General features: G+C 45.8%; 2 protein-coding genes across 3 annotated transcripts; one reads left to right on the top strand and one right to left on the bottom strand.

Annotated features, from left to right (window-relative positions):
* Nucleotides 1-13: 13 nt before the first annotated feature.
* On the bottom strand, nt 14-1792 carry LOC311495422 (sodium channel protein type 4 subunit alpha B-like). The gene is made up of 4 exons (XM_084554858.1): nt 1503-1792; nt 629-806; nt 384-521; nt 14-247 (listed from the first exon to the last, which is right to left on the bottom strand). Exons 1-4 carry the CDS (start codon nt 1589-1591, stop codon nt 29-31), a joined length of 624 nt encoding a protein of 207 aa, XP_084410984.1. The 5' UTR covers nt 1592-1792; the 3' UTR covers nt 14-28.
* Nucleotides 1793-4729: 2937 nt separating this feature from the next.
* LOC311495551 (nuclear pore complex protein Nup160-like) lies at nt 4730-21563 on the top strand. 2 transcript variants are annotated; one of them, XM_084555043.1, is made up of 28 exons: nt 4730-5318; nt 5973-6081; nt 6152-6362; nt 6515-6737; nt 10124-10314; nt 10401-10637; nt 11483-11583; nt 11665-11749; nt 11839-11907; nt 11977-12060; nt 12256-12426; nt 13292-13391; nt 13496-13661; nt 13756-13889; nt 13980-14140; nt 15241-15377; nt 15458-15528; nt 15649-15799; nt 15903-15972; nt 16895-16993; nt 17090-17209; nt 17350-17445; nt 17522-17616; nt 17753-17849; nt 20540-20645; nt 20827-20987; nt 21077-21137; nt 21259-21563. In XM_084555043.1, exons 1-28 carry the CDS (start codon nt 5228-5230, stop codon nt 21393-21395), a joined length of 3534 nt encoding a protein of 1177 aa, XP_084411169.1. In that variant the 5' UTR covers nt 4730-5227; the 3' UTR covers nt 21396-21563. The 2 variants fall into 2 exon arrangements, with proteins under 2 accessions (XP_084411169.1, XP_084411170.1); XM_084555044.1 differs by having other exon boundaries at nt 4731-5318; nt 11486-11583.
* The last annotated feature ends 108 nt before the right edge of the window (nt 21564-21671 follow it).

A 21671-nucleotide genomic window follows, 5' to 3' on the forward strand; every position in this document is an offset into this window, starting at 1 on the left:
GTGTGTTCACACTACCAAAGGAAGGAGGTCACATGTGTCCCAGACCACCTCCACATGTGGACTGAGAGGTTGAACATGTTTGTGTGGACCCAACCAGATGACGATGAGATGAAGGATATGGGTGAAGGAGGATCTTGATGGCGGTCGTCCTCAGAGGGTTGAACGGACTCAACAGGAAACACGACGACTCAGCGTTAAACCTGTGGATGATGTTTTCTTTCTGTTCTTTTCTGACCACCACGAATGTCTGTGGAGATACAGGTCAGAGATCAGAATAAGGTCAAAGATCAGACCAAGGTCAAAGGTCATTTGTTTGTTTTTATTTGTGTCCTTACAAGGCTTGGTCAGCTGACCGTCCCTAAAGATGATTGGACCTGACTCACCCTCTGTGATTGATAGAAAGGGTCCAGCTCTTCCAGGGGGATGCACTGCAGCTGGGGGGGCAGCTCCCCGTAGATGAAGGGGAGGGGCCGTCCAGCCTCCAGGTGAGGGGCTGGTTGGGGAGGGTCCGTCTCTGTTGCCTGGGTGGAACATGGGAACACCAGGTTATTGTGAGTCAGACCTTCCTGTTGTTTTGATCTGTTATTGGTGATGATGATGATGATGATGATGATGCGGTGATCGCTACCCCTTTGCTTTTCTTCCTCCTTTGCTCTTTCTCCTCAGTTTCATGACGTTGTTGGGTTTCCTGCAGCGACGCCGGCGTCAGACATCTGAAGACCTCCGTACCAACAGGGGGCAGCAGTGAAGCCACCGAGACGCCCTGCAGCGCCGCCCGAACCTCCTTGTCTCCTAGCAACCGGCTCCTGTTGAGGTGGAGGTCAGATGAATTTGGAGACTTTCTGTCTAATCGGAATCAGAACCGATCCTTCATTCTGACCCGTCCCCATGCAGAACCACATCTGATGCCGTTGGTTTTTCTAAAGGACCACTTATTATTCTCACTGTACATAAATGACCTCCCAGATATATGTCTCAATCTCAATGTTCAAATGTAAGCAGGTTTGACATCATCTCATCCAAACTCACAAACGCTTTAAACCAGGTCCTCGACTGACTTAATGACCCCGGCCTTAAGCTTAACACACAAAAAATGGTTTGTATGACATTCAGTACCAATTCCAGTTCCTCTGGGTCATATTGGACTCTAATCTGAAAAAGTAGTCAACACTATAAAATTCAACCTGCACAGTTTTAAACAATCCACAAACAATACCTCCACTTCATCATCCTGTCTCATATTCAGTATTGTTTTACAACCTGGTCGTCTGCTGGTGCCACTAAAACCCACAACTACTGTGCCATTCTAGAGAAGTACCATCTATTGAGTTTTAAACAACCAGACATGTCAGAGACTCACAACAAGTAATGAAAATATCATTAAATCTCAAAGCTTGTTGACGGTTAGTCTTTTACCGAGAAGTGATTTTAACCGATGTTATAAATATTAATAAATCAAACTAAAAGTTTTTTCTGTTGTTTTGACTTTAAATCCGACTCACAGCTGTGAAGAGTTCAGTCTCAGCTGATTGGTTCTCCTCAGCAGATGTCCTCTCTCCTTCATCTCTGTCCATGATTTAAAAAAGGACATTGTCTCTGTCTCTCTGTCTCTGTCTCTGTCTGTCCTCTCTGTCTGTGTCTCTGTCCGTTTTCTCTGTCTCTGTCTTTGTCTTTGTCTTAGTTTTTTTTCTTTGTATCTCTGTCTCTGTCTCTGTCTCTGTCCGTTCTCTCTGTCTCTCTACTTGAGTCTTCAACTGCAGCGACAGATAAATGGAGGGGGACACTCCCACATGCTGCATTCAAGTGGTGTTGTATTTTCCACGTTCAGCAGTGAACTCCTTCAGATGGACTCATGGACATCATTAACCCTTATAATGTCCTCCTGATGTCCTGTCATACACCTGTTGTCCTCTGTTGTCCTCTGACCCAGTCTGGTTTGACTGTTTATAAAGTATAAAGTTTAAAGTTATCACCCACCCCTGTGTTTCAACTTTTTAGTCAACTTTATTCCAACTTACAGTGCCTTGCAAAAGTATTCACCCCCCTTGGCATTTTTCGTGTTTTGTTGCCTCACAACCTGGAATTAACATGGATTGTTTGAGGATTTGCATCATTTAATTTACAGAACATGCCCACAACTTTGAAGATGTTTTTTTTTTTTTTTTTTTTTTTTATTGTGAAGCAAACAACAAATAGGACAAAATAACAGAAAAAGTCAATGTGCATAACTATTCACCCCCCTAAAGTCAATACTTTGTAGAGCCACCTTTTGCGGCAATCACAGCTCCAAGTCGCTTTGGATAAGTCTCTATGAGCTTGCCACATCTTACCACTGGGATTTTTGCCCATTCCTCTTTGCAAAACTGCTCCAGCTGCTTCAAGTTGGATGGTGTGCGCTTGTGAACAGCAATCTTTAAGTCTGACCGCAGATTTTCTATTGGATTGAGGTCTGGGCTTTGACTAGGCCATTCCAACACACTGGGGCGCCGAAAAGGGGGGGTAAAGGAGACGGATTCTAGGGGCCCATGATTGAGGGGGGCCCAGAGAGGCCCCTAATGATGATGAAATTATAATACAGAAAAAATAATGACACTAAGTTATTAACTAACATATAATCACAAATGTTTTATTTTCAATGTCCTGGTAACAATAACTTTATTTGTTTTGGAAACATCAACGCCTGCAGGGCCCCCCCCCCTCTATTTATGTAAAATGGTTCAGTCCGACTGGATCAGCTGCAGGTAGCGCACCGGCGGTTTGTCCCACAGCGCCAGCGGTCAAGGAGGAGGAGACGGCAGTAGGCTATGCCTCAAAAATCAGGCAGCCAAAAAAGAAAAGAAAAGAAATTAAGAGAGGAGAAGGAGTGGAAGGGTCGACAATATGTCACCCAGTATTTCAAAAAAAAAAAAAAAAAAAAAGGTGGGTTTGTTAGTTGTGGTGGAAAGTTCTGGAATATTAACTTTGTCCCTGTCTGTGGTCTATAAGATAGCTCCCTTTTCTCACCATGTTAGCTCAAGAAAACTCCGGATTTTTACATTTTACTGCTATATTAGTTAAATAATCAATCCAGTCAAACATTTATCAAGCTGTTCTTATTCAATAATAGTTGATCTCCCCTCTGTCAAAATGAGGCCTCATTGGTAATGGTAATGATAAAATAAATACCATTAAAATGCATAATTGTATGTAAAATAGCATAAAAAAATTTCGCCGCTGTGTTGGGGGGCCCTGTAAAGATTCTTTTCATGGGGCCCAAAATCCCTAGCGGCGCCCCTGCCAACACATTTACATGTTTCCCCTTAAACCACTCAAGTGTTGCTTTAGCAGTGTGTTTGGGGTCATTGTCCTGCTGGGAGGTGAACCTCCGTCCTAGCCTCAAATCACGCACAGAGTGGTACAGGTTTTGCTGGTGGTGATGGTGTAAAAGTCTTTGGTCAGTGAGGGAACGAGGAGTTGACGGGTGTGAGTGAATTGGTGCGTACGGGTCAGCAGGGGGGAGTGGGGGGCAGGGGTCAGCGTTTAATAAGGTCACAGCTCTGGGGAGGAAGCTCTTCCTCCGTCTGCTGGTCCTTGTCTGGAGGCTTCTGAAACGTCTGCCTGAGGACAGGAGGGAAAATAGTCCATGTGCCGGGTGGGAGGAGTCCTTCAGATACAGACAGCGCCTCTTCTGGACGTCCTCAGTGGCAGGGAGTAGAGTTCCTGTGTAAGTAACACACACACTAACACACTAACACGCACACTAACACACCAACACACTAACACACACTAACACACTAACATGCACACTAACACACCAACACACTAACACACACTAACACACAGACTCCCATCAGTTTCTTTCTCAGAGGAACAGAAATTCTTTTTTCTGGCTGATCTCCTAATGAGAACCTCACATCCTGATTTCCTGGAAACACAGAAAGAACAGACTGTCCCACAATAGAACAACTACACACAATAGCACACACACACACATACATGCACAAAGAGATGGTTGTGTATCTGTCCTAAAGAGAGGACTTTGTCCTACAGAGAGGACTTTGTCCCACAGAGAGGACTTTGTCCTTAAGAGCGGACTCTGTCCTAAAGAAAGGACTTTGTCCCACAGAGCGGACTTTGTCCTAAAGAGAGGACTTTGTCCTTAAGAGCGGACTCTGTCCTAAAGAAAGGACTTTGTCCCACAGAGAGGACTTTGTCCTTAAGAGCGGACTCTGTCCTAAAGAAAGGACTTTGTCCCACAGAGAGGACTTTGTCCTAAAGAGAGGACTTTGTCCTTAAGAGCGGACTCTGTCCTAAAGAAAGGACTTTGTCCCACAGAGAGGACTTTGTCCTTAAGAGCGGACTCTGTCCTAAAGAAAGGACTTTGTCCCACAGAGAGGACTTTGTCCTAAAGAGCGGACTTTGTCCTAAAGAGCGGACTCTGTCCTAAAGAGAGGACTTTGTCCTAAAGAGCGGATTCTGTCCCACAGAGAGGACTTTGTCCTAAAGAGCGGACTCTGTCCTAAAGAATCTGAAACCCTGCAGCTGCATCCAGTCCAGTAACCAGTCCAGCAACGTCCTCCCCAGAGAAGCATTGTCAGGAAATCACTGAAAAACAGTTCAGTGATGTTTTTAAAGCCAGATGTTCACTTATCGCTCTGCTATGAAACTGGTTCTGATCCAGGACCTGGAGCGTCTTCAGGGAAACAGAGGTGAAACCATAAGGACAGCATGTGTTCATCGGTTCGTCCTGAAGCTGCTGTTTGGGGACATCTGCTGGAGACGGACTGACGTGGACTATAGACTGTGACCCTGCTGCAGGACAGGATGGTGATTTACCTGCTGTGACTTTATTAAAACAAGAGAAGAAGAAGAACCAGAGAGGATATGAAACAACAACACCATCAGAGTTTTCCTCATATGACTGAACATCTGTTCAAAGTCAGACAGAAAAAGATATGAATCTATGAAAGCAAGAAAAAAATGATCAGGGATGATGGAGATGTATTCATTTATTTATTTTATTTTATTTTATTATTTGCACAACAAAAGAACAAACTGTTCTCTTCATATCTTTATTTAGAGTCTGTGTTCGGATGGTGGCGCTAATGCGCCGAAAGCTGCCAACAACAAGAGTATAAGTGGTGCAGTAGTAGAAGAAGAAGTATCATTTATTTTTAGCCGTAGAAGAAGAAGGAGGTTTTGAAAGCTCAGCGCGCGGCTGCCCCTGTCACAGCTGCATGAGGACAAGATGGCGGCGGCGCTGGAGCGTAGCTTCATAGAGATCTGTGGATTTGAGAGGGAAGCTGTTCAGAGATTCCGAGAAGTGACCGTAAACCTCGGTAAATGCTCCTCATGGCTGTCTGTCGAAGGCTAGGACACACTAAGGACAGGGCAGCTAGCACAGGAGGGATGGATGCTAACTTTAGTCCCGTAGCATTAGCCGTTAGCATTAGCCTCGTTGAGTTCAATCTGAACGGCTCAGCAGGTGACTGTATGCTAACTGTTAGCTAACGTTACCTCCTCTCATTCTCGTTAGCTTCAGTTAGCTAGTTAGCCTGTTAGCATTTTATTCCCCTGTCAGACGCATCAGCTCATTTCTTGTTGATGATCAGTTTGTTGCGTTTTACTGGATCAGAGTAATGAAACGATCCCAGCGGCTCCAGGATTCTCAGAATAATATCAGTATTAAAATTATAAAACAGCTGTTAGCACAAAGCTGTATAGTAGCATGCTAGTTATTAGTTTTACATCATAGCAACATCTGTTTTCTTTATGTCCATATGTCTGAGTGATAAAGGGGCGTTTGTTTCCTACCCTGGATGATCCCTCTGGACGCTCAGTTAAACTGTTTTCAGTTGTTCCTGCTCTGTGTTCATTCAGGGCATTGGTCTGAACTCCTGGATGGAGCCGTTTCCCTCTCTGATAACTCTGGCAGAGTGAGCCCTTGTGGATCAGATCACTGATCAGCTGTTTGTACCTGTTCCTGTCTGCAGGTGTGAGTTCTCTTCCTGGAAGTCTGAAGTTTGCCGACAGCGCTGGAGCGTTTCATTATGAGGAGAGCGGGAAGCTGCTGTCTGTGACCAGTAACCGATTCATCCGCTGGTCAGTGATCTCTGCACACGCAGCAGCGTTAGAGTGACTGAACTCGTACTGACGCTGTGACTCTTTGCAGGTCTACATCAGGGGACTCGGTGCAGCTGGTGGAGCAGTCTCTGGACACCAACCTGCTCAACAACGCCGTCAAACTCAGGTTCACCCACTGCACAGTTCTGCCCGGAGGAGTCAACATCCACGAGACGCTCAACAATGTCTTCATCCTCATCTCCACCAATCAGAGCGTTCACAGGCTGGTGCTGCCTCACCCAACACGCATGTACCGCAGCGTGAGTAGTAACGAGGCTGAAGCTCCAGTCTTCTGTTGATGAGAGGAACTGACGTCACTGTTTAATAATAACACCACAGTTTTACTTTAGATCAGCTGCTTGGGAGGAGCCTCCTGCTTTTTTCTTGCAAGTCATTTTTGCTTCTCCTCCAGGAGCTGGTGACGGAGCTGCACATGCAGTCCATCTTCACTGATGTGGGCAAACCGAGTCTGCAAGACCCGACTCACAGCGCCATCATCCCCAGTTCAGCGGGGCAGACGGGGAGTCCCATCACCTCCACGGCCTGGCTCAGCTTCCAGGGGGAAGCTCACTTTGCCCTGGCTTCACCTGCTGGAGGCATCATGGTGATGACTCTACCGCCTCACGACGCTCAGGGTAAACTCCTGCTCTGTCCTCTTTAACCAGACCATAAAATATATAGGAGCAAGCATCAGAGAGAGGGTGGGCAATCCGATCAGAACCAGAACAGCTCGAGTTCTAACCCGAACCAAATGAAAAATAAAACAAGCAGCATCAGTATCTGACAACCAACCAACAACCAGACTAAAGTAGACCAGTCCAGAGTCTGGGAGATTGCAGAACAGTTGCTAATTGAGATGCTAACAGCTAGCATGTCATTTCCGCTTCCCAGCAGTGTGTTTCTGTTCATATCGGCCTCTAAAACTAAACCAGCTCAGTGTTTCCCATACAATGTTAATACTATTGCAGCTCACCAGGGTCTCATAGCGAATCTGAAATATTTTAGCACGTTTCAAACAACGTTTTACTTGCGTTATTTTTCCTATCGCTCCCCATTTGTTAGATCATCTTTCCCTCCCCTTCCTAAAGTTGCCACCTCCCACACACTCCACACACACACCGGTCAGTCCAGAATTTAACCTGACGGAGAAAACGGCTCAGAAAGCTCACGTACCATGAGAAGCCGCCACTTTTGAAAACCTGATGTTTGTACTCTTGATTTTTTTAGACCATGGAGATTTACAATTATTTAAAGACAGTTGGTTAAAATCCGGAGGAAACGACTCCAGACGTAACGTAAACTAGCTCAGCTTTATAAGTGCTAGCTAGCAAAGTTGAATTGAAAGTCAACTGTTTACTATAAATTAGATTTATTCAATGATACTTCATTTAGTCTTGCATAGATTTGTCTCAACAGCTGATGAACTGATGAACTGCACCAGCTGCTGCTCTTTGACGCTAAATCCAATGTCTGTGTTATTACGGTAATTAACGGATTGATACTAAACACAGGCTCTTATTTTATGTGCAGACATTTCATATACCGTATAAATTGCTTTTATTGAGACAGAATAAACGGAGGAGGTTGACTGAGATATAATCTGCCATCAATTTACAACACAGTCCTAACTAGGGATGGCTCGATCCAACTTTTTCATGTCCGATACCGATACTGCAATTTGGAGTATCTGCCGATACCGTTATCAGTCCGATACCTTCTTTTCTCCTCTGTTAAGTTGTTAATACATATAGTTTGTATAGATGTACTTTGCTTAATATGGACATCTAAAAACACCATGTTCAAACTGTGCAACAAATATTCTGCTCCCCTAAGAAGAAAGAAATAAAACAGCCCACGATGTGCCTCAAGCCATAAGCTCTTTATTTAAAGGTGACAGAGAATGAAAAAACGTTTTTACCTTGTCTTAGTTGAATAACGGTAGTCTGCCCGCATTCACGAACATACGAAAAGTGCTAGACATTCTGAACATCTCCGTTTCATAGAAATTCCTCCTTTAGAAATGTCAGCCAGAAAATGGCCCAATCTGAACAACGGATACATATTACGTAAAATGCATCTCACTGCCCCCCCACTCTCATTCAATTCCCTCCCCTTCAAAATAATTTGCATACATCCGCCCTCTCGCCTCCAACGGGAAGTACATTGCAGCAGTGCTTGCGGAGTTCAAGGCGAAATGGCGAGTCGCGTTCCGAGGTGTGCTCTTCCAGGCTGTGCAAGCGGTGTGCAAACTTTCCATTACATTCCCACCAATAGAAATGCACGAGATGCGTGGCTGCTGTTCATTTATAATCGGATTCCAACTACATTCAACCACAGACTGCTACTTCGTTTGTGAACGGCAGTCTATGGCGAAAGATAAATTATTTTCTGGTCCCGATCGACTTGTGCCTTGGATTATATTATTATTATTTTTCAGAATAAAAAATGATTTTACATGTCAAGAATGTCACAGTTTGTCGCAAGATAGTTAAGTAAAACGCTATGGAAAATACGTAATTAAATGAACTACAAGTCCCGCATGCTGGCGCGAACAGAACCGACCAAAACTCCCTTCGGTAAGTAGAGGGGCGGGACTTCGGCTCTCTATAGCGAAGTTTACATTCTTTTGAGTGGCAGCAAATGCAGCCAATCAGCGTCAAGTGCTTGCATTTCATAATGAGGTTGCCAGTTAAGCCCGAAGGGGCGCCAAATAGGTGCAAAACCACGCGTTTAAAATCCCCCACCCTAATATAGCTTTCTGAGAGAGGTTTTTAGGAAGCTTCTAAGGCATTACAGACCCAACCAAAATTTAGTTGTCTGCATGTCACATCACAGATCAAGGATAAATACCCCGTTCAATCATTCTATGTCACCTTTAAACTTCAGATCAGTGCAAACTACAAACTTGAATGTTTCTTCTTTCACATGTAACCTCTGGGGTTGAACTGTAAAACACTCATATCAAACTAGATATAGAATGGACTTAGTAATGTTCCATTGAAGACTATAGGACAGGGGTGCCCACACTTCTTTGGCTTGCAAGCTGCTTTTACAATGACCAAGTCAAAGTGATCTACCTATCCTAAGTCATATTAATTGTTGCTACAGTGTTAAAAGCTCTATCCATCTTTGTTTTTATTTTTATCAAGAAAAACTGGTGCACTGCACCTTTAGAAAAATAACGCTGTCTATTTAAGAAAGACGGTAGTCTTGAGTTGTTGTGGTTGAAGTTGTGCGTGGCTGTGGATTTATGCCGCTGAACTGAGGGTATGTTGCAAATATAAAGTGAAATAAATAAAGATGAACGTTTGTCTTGCTGTTTGTTTTGGAGGTGCAACAGTTAGTTGTTAAACCAGACTAACATCTAAAACATTTTATTTTTTTCCAATGGCACGCGATCTACCCGCACCGGTCGATCACGGTCGATGTAATGGGCGCCCTGCTATAGGACATACAGCTGCTTTAAGTGACTGCTAACTTTAAATAACTGTCACAAACACTTGCGTCCAGTGCTGCTGCCACCCCTTGAGACACTCGCGTTGCACAAGTTGCATTCGGCTGTTTTACTTTTCTCTTCCTTGCGTGCAAAGTAACTCCACACAGCTGACATGATAAGAGCGCTAGGCTAATTCACTGTCAAGAGGTTCTGTTTACACACGCGTGCTGCAGCTGCTCTCTGTTTACGGCATGTCGCGCAAAGTTAAGTTGAGCATTTGGGTATCGGATCGGTAGGGCTATAGTTATTTTTTTCGATATTCGATCCTGAAATTTTGACCAATATCGGGCCGATACCGATCCTAAGTATCGGATCGGGCCATCCCTAGTCCTAACTTCTGACAGGTAAGTATCTAGCCTTTAACGGACACCAGTCATGCCAGTTTCTGGTCGCTAACAGAAAAGAGTCAAGAAAGTTACCCACAGATGTTCCTATTTAAACTTCAACTTCCCCGAAGAAGCTACTCAGATGAACAAGTCCAGCTGCCTTTCTTTTAACGCTTTTTTGTTATCCATCTTCTTACAGGAAGTGTGTCGGTGCTGGAGCTGAAGAGGAGCTCCATGATGACCCGACTCTCCGGCTGGATGCCCACAGCCATCCGGGGGGAGCAGAGTCCGGCCGACCTGGTGCTCAGTCTGGCCGTCAGAGAACTGGAGGAAGACTCCTTCATCTTCGCCCTCTGTCAGGATCACCGACTGCGCATGTGGTCGTTCAAGGTTGGAGCTGCAATCATTTCACATCAGATGTTTAATGTGTGTTCACGATGAGTCCCGTTGAGACCAGTCCTCCTCCATGTCCTCAGGATCAGACTTGTCTGCTGGAGGCCGACATGTTGGAGTACATGCCGGTGTGTAAAGGAGTGAAGCGTCTGCCGGGTCAGGCTCACCGTCTGAGGCTGGCCTTCTCCTCCACCACCGGCCTCTGTCTCTGTGTTTATCTTGCCGTCCCTCAGAAAGGACAGTTCACTGTCCTGCAGCTGGTTGCCACCGACAACAACCGCTACAGCCTTGAACACATCTCCTCTCTATTCAGCACACAGGTAAACCACAGCCTCCAACATCATCTACCAGAACCAGAACCAGAGTCAGACATGCGTGCCTCAGGCTGAACCAACAGAACCTCAGGGTCTGGTTCTGTCCTCTGGACTGGACAGATTGATCCTATAAATCAGTCGGTGATATTAGAACAGATGAGTTCAGTTTGAGATCTCGGTCTCATTGTTATTAAAGGGGATATCTGACTGTCTTTATGTGGCCATCCACTCAGTGTTGGTTTATTAGAGCACCTCTGTGTTAGCTGTGATTAGTTTTCTGAGGTTTTCTGTTTGAAAGGCTAATGCAGCTGCAGCCTCCAGTTGTCTCTCTGCAGATAATAACTAGTGCTGCTCTCTGAGCCAGCCAATAAACATAAACAAGGTCCATGACACCTTCTGCTCTTACATTCAACGTTAAGTGCAGTTTATACCTCTGCAGCACTAGATGCTGTAACCTACGTACGTAGCCTACGCCGTTAGAGTGCCTCGTCAGTCTGGCTCGCTCTGTAAAAATGTATTGTATCTCCAAACCACCTCAGTTAACTTTTCCTTTATATGTTCCATCTTTATTGATCCAAAACAATCAATTTGAATATTGTGGAGATGTAGAAGCAGCCGGAAATCCTAAAATAGAAACGCGCTGCTACCAAAGGGACCAATCAAAGTTTCACAAAGCTTCGTCATATGTTCCTTCTCCACGCGTTTCTTGTTCTGTCCCAGTGTTTTTAGTTGGTTTTAAGTTGTCTCTTTCTGTTGCTGACATCAGAGAGTCTGTGGTTGAACTGATGGTTTAATGTAGATGAGTTTTACATCATAATGAATGAATGAATTCTGAGTGGTGTCTCTGTCAGCAGGAGACTCTAGTGGACTTCACTCTGACCTCCAACGATGTCTGGGCTGTATGGGTGGACGAATCCAACGCCACCGTAGTCAAATACATCAACTATGAGCAGTAAGTAAAAAGACCAGACTCTGACCAGAACCAGAACCAGTTACTTGGAAACATGGTGATTACTGATCCTGTGTTTTACAGCAACACGGGCGGCCAGTGGAACCAGGTGTTTGTTCAGCCTCCACCAGAAGAAGAAGTCCATGTTGGGGTGGACATGGACCCCCGGGTAGGACTCGGTGTTTCCATAGAAACGTCTCCACGTGGAGAGAAAATGTTTTATGGATAAATGACTCTGACGTTCATGTTTCTGAACAGGAGACGTACCTGGAGGTTCTCTTCTCCCCTCTACGCTTCACTGCTTCAGCCATCGTTAAAGCTCTACAGGTGAGACCCTACCTGTCTGGTGATGAGTCTGGTGACTAGTCTGGTGCTGATGATGTGTTTCTTGTCCAGATCTATCGGCGAGGCTCAGAGAGGATCTCTGATTTGTCCTGGGAGTCTCTGAAGAAGGAGGTGACTCTAGCTGTGGAGACTGAGGTACTGACTCTGTTTGTTCTCATGAGGTGATGAAGATGAGTTCAAATTAATCTCAGCTGGTTCTAGAACCTGATGGAGACTCTAAAGTCTGTAGTCTGAACAGAACCAGAACCTTCATCTGTCTGGACTCGTATGCCAATTATTGTGACAATACTCTATGATGTTCTGACCCACCCTCTCCTCCATCTCTTCCAGCTGCAGAGCAGTGTGACGGAGTTTGAGTTTTCTCAGGAGGAGTACCGTCAGCTTCAGGTGGAGTTCTGGTCCCGATTCTACTCCTGTTGTCTGCAGTATCAGGAGGTCCAGTCGACCCCTGTGGGTCTGACCATCAGCCACCACACCGGCATGGTCTGTCTGCTGAGAAAGGTCAGTACCATCATAGTCTATCTGAGGAGGGTTAGTACCATCATGGTCTATCTGAGGAGGAGGGTCAGTACCATCATGGTCTATCTGAGGAGGGTCAGTACCATCATGGTCTATCTGAGGAGGAGGGTCAGTACCATCATGGTCTATCTGAGGAGGGTCAGTACCATCATGGTCTATCTGAGGAGGAGGGTCAGTACCATCATGGTCTATCTGAGGAGGGTCGGTACCATCATGGTCTATCTGAGGAGGGTCGGTACCATCATGGTCTATCTGAGGAGGGTCGGTACCATCATGGTCTATCTGAGGAGGGTCGGTACCATCATGGTCTATCTGAGGAGGGTCGGTACCATCATGGTCTATCTGAGGAGGGTCAGTACCATCATGGTCTATCTGAGGAGGGTCGGTACCATCATGGTCTATCTGAGGAGGAGGGTCGGTACCATCATGGTCTATCTGAGGGGGGTCGGTACCATCATGGTCTATCTGAGGAGGAGGGTCGGTACCATCATGGTCTATCTGAGGGGGGTCGGTACCATCATGGTCTATCTGAGGAGGGTCGGTACCATCATGGTCTATCTGAGGAGGAGGGTCGGTACCATCATGGTCTATCTGAGGGGGGTCGGTACCATCATGGTCTATCTGAGGAGGGTCGGTACCATCACGGTCTATCTGAGGAGGGTCGGTACCATCATGGTCTATCTGAGGGGGGTCGGTACCATCATGGTCTATCTGAGGGGGGTTAGTACCATCATGGTCTATCTGAGGAGGGTCGGTACCATCATGGTCTATCTGAGGAGGGTCGGTACCATCATGGTCTATCTGAGGAGAATATTTGAACATATAAAGAGCTGCTGTTGTGTTTCAGGGCTTCATGTCGTTCCTCCTGCCTTGTTTTGCTGTGGATCACCTGTACCTGTCTTACGACCAGTACCTGTTCTCAGAGGACGAGACGCCCATCACTGACGGTACCAGCTCACCTGCAGCCAGCTAACCCACCTGGCGTCTATTAGTGTGTACATTTATTTATTTATTTATTTATACACACATGTTCCTGTGTTCTGGTCCTCAGACCCCGACGTGGGCCGAGACGTCCTGCAGCTGGTCCAGTGCCTTAGGTTGGTCAGCGATGCTGTTTCTGGAGAGATGGCGTACGAGATGGAGAAAGCTCTGGAATACCTGCAGTCACCTGAGAGGGCAGCAGAGCTCGTCCTGGAGAGCATGCTCTGTAACGACAAGTCAGTCACACGACACAACCCACCTTCATCACCTGTCTGCTCCTCTTCATCGCCTGTCTGCTCCTCTTCATCGCCTGTCTCCTCTTCTTCACAGTGATAACGTGATAGTGGACATCCAGAACAAGCTACAGAATGTCCGTAACCCCATGGCAGCCATGATGGTTCTGCTCAGGGAGATGGACCTGGAGACGGACTCGGAGGTCGGAGGAGACAGACCTGCAGCTGCAGGTAGGAACCAGAGGTCCAGGTCCAGGTTCTGGTTCTGGTTTTGGTTTTGATAACAGTGGGCTTTAGTTGTCCCTGCTCTGTGTCTTCCAGGAGAGAGCCTGGCAGTCAGGATGAGTCTGTCTCAGCTGTACAGCAGCAGCTCTGCAGTGTCTCTGATCTGTCAGGCCGTCTGTCACATGACCATGACCAGAGCGCTGCTCTGCAGAGACCTGCTGCTGCTGCAGAAGCTCTACCTGCGCTTTGGGGACAACGTACGTACAGGCTACACGCTACAGGCTACACGCTACAGGCTACACGCTACAGGCTACAGGCTACATGCTACACGCTACACGCTACAGGCTACAGGCTACAGGCTACACGCTACAGGCTACAGGCTACAGGCTACACGCTACAGGCTACACGCTACAGGCTACACGCTACAGGCTACAGGCTACAGGCTACATGCTACATGCTACAGGCTACAGGCTACATGCTACACGCTACAGGCTACAGGCTACATGCTACAGGCTACAGGCTACAGGCTACAGGCTACATGCTCCAGGCTACACGCTACAAGCTACACGCTACACGCTACACGCTACACGGAACATGTATCACCTCACCTTACATGACACGCACTGAGCACAGATAGATCCTCCTGGTTAGAGATGATCAACAATAATATTAACCCTTTAAGACCGGATCACGCATCTGTGCGTGTTTACCTTTAAGACCGGATCACGCATCTGTGCGTGTTCACCTTTAAGACCGGATCACGCATCTATGCGTAGTTACCATTAAGGCCGGCAAACGTGTCATTTTGAGCATTGTCGTCTTTTATGGCCAATTATATGCACTGTGATTGGCTGAAATATTCTTGGGTGAGTGACAGAGATGCTTAGGGATTTTTTTTAAACTCATGTGACTAATAAAACGCTTTGTGATTGGTCGAAAGCCTACACGTGGAGTATGTTTTGGTCGAAAATTTTAAACACCGTGCTAGCGTTCCGTCACGGCTGACTCAAGTGAAGGAAGTGATATTGACGAAGTAATTGGAAAAATAGATCTTTACTGATTTTCAAAATTTTAAAAATGTTTGGTGTTTTTTGATTTTTTTAAAACAATGCATTTGAAGATTATGCCCTAGCAAGTCAGTCAAGTTGAAAGCCAAAGAAGTAAGCTGTCAAATGCTTTTTATCTCATGTTTTTATCTGCTACAGAGCCTGAGAAATTAAGGTTTTAGTGTTGACATATTCTGAAAAACCTCAGGTTTTGAGAGGGGGTTTACAGAAGAGTGTTTAGGCCTGAATGGGTTAATAGACACGGATCAGCTGACCACATCAAGTCTGATTACTGTCTCCATGTCCCTCAGGTGTTTCTGGGTGGGGGGGCCCAGCTGCTGCAGCTACAACAGGACTTGATTCCCAGAACGTCCCACCTCCTGTCCTCCTATCACCTGCTCAAACACATCAGTCAGAGCCTGTCCTCCTCCGTCGCCATGGATACCCTGTGAGTCCTCAGCTGTTGTCCTGTGTACATAACATATGAACACCTATGAACATATGTATGTGTCTGTCCTCGTGTTACAGAGACGCTAACCTGCAGCACCTCACAGTGTTGGAGCTGTCAGACACTCCCCCCGTGTCCACCACCCGCTCAGGTCTGAGACTATACATGCTCTGTCCCCTGTCCCTGTTAATGGTGTCCTCCTCTGTCCATCCCCTGTCTGTGTTAACGGTGTCTCCTCCTCGGTTCATCCCTCTGTCCCCTGTCCCTGCAGGTCTGAGTCCTCAGACAGTGGTGGAGCTCTTCTACCAGACGTCTGGCAGGAAACTGATTGTGTCTCAGATCTTCTGTCAGCAGACGACGTCCTCTCTGCTCGTCTGGAGTCACATGATCTCCAGTGTGGTCCAGCTGTTGGCTCAGCTGCTGTATCCTGTTTCAGTAACAATAATAATAATAATAATAATAATTAATAATAATAATCCTCTGAGCTCATTCAGACGTCTTCATGGTCTTAACTCAGTGTCCCAGGTGGCCCAGTAACCCCGGTTTTCAGTTCCCTGAGTGTCTCATGGCCAGCTGTCAGTACACTCAGCTGCAGGTGAGTTCATCTTCATCAGACAGGTGACCTCTGTCTCTGTCCAGGCGTCCACTGAGAAGTCTTACAGGTCGGCCCAGTCTGTATCATGTCCTGAGAATGAACTCCTTCCTCTGCTGTCCACAATGAATGCTACACAATAAGTCTAAGTCTAAAATGGATCAAACACAAGATAAAGATGTTTTAAGAAGCAGTAAAAATAAATAAAATATACCAGTTATACATGTCAGCAGTCACATGACATGGATTATAAACTACCGACCTTTTAACGTCCTACGTCATGACTACGTCACAGCGGTTAGCTGGAGGTAAAAACACAGCGGCTACCGTTATCAATCTCATCTCGCTGTGTTGCCAGAATCTGAGGAGTTAATGGATCCAAACTGAAGTTTTATCAGTTTTACCAGCTGCTACTCTGACGAGCTAACGTTAGAAAAACAAACTTCATATTTTGCTAAACATAACACAGCTAACAACATTTTGCTTTTACATTAGCCTATATAATCTCATATTTAATATGTATGTAGTTAACTTTATTGTTGACATATACTAGATGTAGGTTATTTACCCAGCCATGCTAGCGCTGTTAGCTGTCAGGACGTAGCCACTGGTTCTGTTGACAATAACACAAACCTGATGCACTTTGTTTTCTGGCAGAACTTCAGCACAAAACTCATCTGTTAAATCTTTACGTCTCGTTTATGATCATTCAGGACAAGGTTTTATATGTCCTCATTTTCTCTTTAGTGTCCACGTTTGGTTTCTCAAGTGTCCGACTGTTGCTCAGTAGCTGATCCCATCAGATCCTCATCCATTGTGTTATTGAGAGCGGGTCGGCCAGTCTGGTCCCGTCTATTCAAACAACTCTCTCCGTCCTGGGGAGGGAGGGAGTGTCCTCAGCCTCACCTGTGTGTCCTGTGTGCAGGAGTATGTGAGGCTGATTGGTCCGTGGTGTCAGGTGAACATCGGCTCCTGTCGCTTCATGCTGGGTCAGTGTTACCTGGCCAACGGGGAAGGTCAGAAGGTGAGTCCAACAGAACACTGACACCTGTTTCTCACCTGTCTCTCACCTGTCTCTCACCTGTGACATCACTTCCTTTGTGTTTGTTGCGTCCATCAGGCTCTGCAGTGTTTCCAGGAGGCAGCGACAGAGGTGGAGAAGGAGGAGTTCCTGATGAGACTGACAGGCAGCGAGGACGAGGACAATGTCTCTACCCCAAGACTGCAGTACTACAACAAGGTAGAGCAGGAGACAGGGGATATGTGGACATTAAAAGGACAGAGACGTTTAAAATGAGCTAGAATGAAACAACAGACTGTCTCCTTGAGGACATGTCCATGTCCAGGTGTCTGTCCCTCATCACTGAAGGTCTGTTCCAGGTGCTGCGTCTCCTGGAGGACGTGGGTCTACCTGAACTCATCATCCAGTTGTCCTCTTTGGCCATAACAGAGGCCGGGACCGACAGCAACAGTCAGGTGAGGGTGTCTCAGGTGAGAGGGACATGTGATAAGGGGCGGTCCGTGTGTCTGACGTCCAGGTGTCTGTCTCCAGGCCGCTCTGTGGACTCGAATATTCAAACATCATCTGGACCTGGGACACAACAACGAAGCATACGCTGCTCTGACCCAGAATCCAGACAGCAGCATGTACGTACCCGTCTACCTGAACACGCACCCGTCCCGTCTACCTGAACACGCACCCGTCTACCTGAACACGCACCCGTCTACCTGAACACGTACCCGTCTACCTTCTCAGTGTTTCCTGTTTCCTGTTTGTCCACAGGCAGCTGGATTGTCTCCGTCAGCTGGTCGTGGTTCTGTGTGAACGGTCTCAGCTTCAGGATTTAGTCCAGTTCCCCTACATCAACCTGCACGACGAGGTACACCTGATCACTGGCTGATCACTGATTGATCACTGATTGATCACTGATTGATCATCCTGCTCCTCATCAGCGTTAGAGTCACACTGGGTTTTATAATATGACAGATGTATTTCATACCTGCAAACTTGTCGCTTTTCGGCGACAATCGCCGTTTTCTTGGTGGATTGGGTCATCCACGTGAATCGCGTAGAACTGGAAAGTTTTTTTTTCGGGGGGGTCTGGGGCTGCCCTTCATCTGCATGCCATGCGGGCTAGAATTGCGAAAACATTGGATCATTCTTATAATTGACATTTCTCTGGGCCAATCGGAATCTTAGCATTTGCTTCGACGGACGCGCCGGCGCGTCCAAATCACATGACCAGTTTAAGACAACGTAGCAGCAAGACGAAGTCTCACTGAGACTCCGTTTCAATTTGTGCAGAACGTGCTAACTTCAAACTATATACCAGTTTTTAAATTGTGTTGATAGGCCAAGTAAAAGTGGACTTATGAAAACTAATATACGGCTTTTTCCTGAATACTGTCATCATATTTGGTGCGCGCTTAGTGCAGGAAGTTACGGCGAAAAGGAAAACGCTAGCAAGTGGAGATTGCTAGCCGGCTTCAGGTGATCGAGGAAAAAAAAAACAAGACACCCTCTTTCCTATTGGTGGAAAAATGCATCACATCAGCCAATCAGAAAATTAAATGGTAATGGTTGCTAAGGAAGAGGGAAAATTGGTGGGAGTGACGCTATATACAATCTATGGAGTGATGACGGTTGAAGAGAGAGAAACGAGTTTTGAGATTTGAGACATTCGTGACCTTACTTATTTACTTACCTTACTTATTAGACATTACTCATTAGACATTACTTATTAGACATTACTTATTAGACATTACTTATTAGACATTACTTATTGTGACGCCTGATTGTTTTGCAGATGGTTCTAAATAGTTGTGCAAAAAGCGCCTGATGCATTTCCTGTATTTCAATGTAAATAGCTGTAAATAACTTTGTTGTTTGCAAAATTTTTATATAAGCTTTTGAAATTTACAGTTTAGATTTGCATTCTAAGTTATAAAAATGGTTCGTTAAATATGTTTGTGGTTTTCACAGTGAAAAATCTAGGGTTTTCCTACTCGGATTTTATGTTTTTAGTGTGGTTTTAGGTCCACTGTGTTAATACAGTATGCCAGAATGAAAAAATAACTGTGTAATCACATATTGCGAGGTTGTGCTGAAAAGAATGACACCCAACAAGGCAAGGTAAACTGTTTTTAAGATGAAATATAAAGGTAAAACCAAAAGTAGTAAAAAACGGCCAATTATACTCTAGACCCCAGAGGGTTAAATTCGAGGTAAGTCTTTTTGGAGCAGTTAAGTCACGCTGAGAAATGTGTCATCTGCATATTAAAATCACAAAAAAAGAAAAACAAAAAATCGGACGACCCCCCCCCCCCCGCGGACACTGTCACTTATTTTTTCGCTGAGGAGTTTGCAGGTCTGGTATTTAAAGACGTTTAAAGGAACAGTATGTAAGATTGTGGCCAAAACTGGTACTGCAATCACTTTCTAAATACTGTAGAACGGTGTATCCCCTCCAACCTACCCCTGACTCGAGGTTGCCAGGTTACCGAGGTAACGTTAGGCTACTCACTACGTCTCAGTTACGTTTCACATTGCCATAATCGACGTGCTAATGTTGTTTTCCTCTGCGTTTCAGCATAATGACAGAGAAACGGGCTCATAATGCTAATGCTAATGTTAGCAATGACGACTCGCCGTTTTTATTTCCCAAACAATTCCTTACCTTTTCAATTCGATGACCCACCTCCTCTGTATGCGCTAACGTAACGTTACTTTGCACGAACATGCATAACTTTGTTCGACTGTCGTGAATATTTGAAATGTCCATTTACATTATGTACAAGTAAGTTAGCCAAACATAGATGAATCTTACCTGTCCAGGAGAAAATTAGCAACGTTGGCGTCTGTCTTCAAATTCTTCTCCGTTTTCAGCCGTCTCCGTCTTTCAAAGGCGTCTCCTATACCAATCCTTGTTTTATTTCGGACTTTGTCACGACGTAGTTCGGATTCATAACGAGGTCTTAAGTTTCGTAACGTTATACATGTTTTATCCGACACGTTCGTAGCTGCAGCTGCGGTAACTAGAGCAGAGCTGGCAACCCGGATGACGAAACTCTACTGACTTCGTGATTGGTCGATAGGTGGAGGGTGGAGCCTCAGGCCAAAACACAACATGACAACATCAACATCAGCTGAGGGCTGCAACTCTCACTTTTAAATGACTATATCCTGGCCGGACCACTGTTGTCAGTGATAGAAGGATTTGAAATGAACATGATTTCTTCATGTCTAGTGACATATCAGGGCCATTTTATGATTAATTGAAATACATTTCTTACATACTGTTCCTTTAAATCTGTGGATAAAATTTCGGAGGAATATTAAAAAAAAAAAAAAGTCTAATCAATCAAAACTTTCACGACCCCCCTGCAGAGACCCCCGTTGAAGACATCTGCTTTAGAGTGTTTATTGATGAGTCACTGATCAGCTGATCCTTTAGTAGACTGTTTATTGATGAGTCACTGATCAGCTGATCCTTTAGTAGACTGTTTATTGATGAGTCACTGATCAGCTGATGGTGATGATCAGTACTTGATGACATCATGTGATTGACAGGTGGTGAACATCATCGAGTCCAGAGCCAGAGGTTTAGATCTACTGACCCACAACTACTACGAGCTGCTCTACGCCTTCCATGTCTGCAGACACAACTACAGGAAAGGTCAGAGGACACACTCAGAGACACAATAGAGTAGAAGACATCTTTCCTCCAGATGGACACACTGAGGGGACAGAAGATACTGAGGAAAGAGAGGACAGAGCAGACAGACCATCTTCCACAGGTCTGAGCAGTATTTGAGTGTAAACTTTTTCTGTGTCCTTGTCTCTGTCTGTCTGTCCAGCGGGGACAGTAATGTTTGAGTTCGGGATGCGTCTGGGTCGAGAGGTCCGGACTCTGGTCGGTCTCCAGAAACAAGTCAACTGTTTCCTGGCGGCTCTGAACTGTCTCCGGCTCATCAGACCTGAATACGCCTGGATCGTCCAGCCGTCCTCTGGAGCCACGGTAAGGACACAGAGACAGATAAACAGAGTCATTAACAGACATGGCTGCGCCCCTCTGTCCTCCAATATGTCTGTCCCTGTCTTCCTCAGTACGATCGTCCTGGTGCGTCTCCAAAGAGAAACTCTGATGGAGAGTTTTCTTCAGAACCAGGTGACTCCTTCACAATAAACCTTTTATTAGTTTAGTGTGGACGGACAGAGACGTGTCCCCCCAGGTGTCCTCTGGTGGTGAGGACGTGTCCCCCACTCTAACAACTCTAATCTGTCTCTAGCCAAGCGTCAGGTGGACATCCTGGAGCTGGACGACCTGGAGAAGGAATTCCAGCGGTCAGCACGGTGTGACTGTTGTCACGGAGACGGACTCCGACCAATGGGACGAGAGACAATGACTTCTCGCGTGGTCGCCTGAGCAGGTGCTCCATGGCAGAAGAACCTGGTCCTACAGCAGGTTCTGGTTCTGACTGAGTCCTGGTTCTGGTACAGATCAGTATTACTGAAGCATTCCATTTATCTTTTATATGAGTCACTATGTGCTGCTGTAACATGTCGACCCGGCACAATAAATGTATTTCTACGACGCCTGATCAATAACACACGACTGATCCATGGTTACTGACCTACACTGGTGTGAGTCACAGTTAGCTTAGCATTACGCTTCATCTAAAGCTCTGATTCTGTGATTTAC

The sequence above is a fragment of the Chelon labrosus genome (genome assembly GCF_963514085.1).
Source record: "Chelon labrosus genome assembly, chromosome: 11".
Lineage (NCBI taxonomy): Eukaryota > Metazoa > Chordata > Actinopteri > Mugiliformes > Mugilidae > Chelon > Chelon labrosus.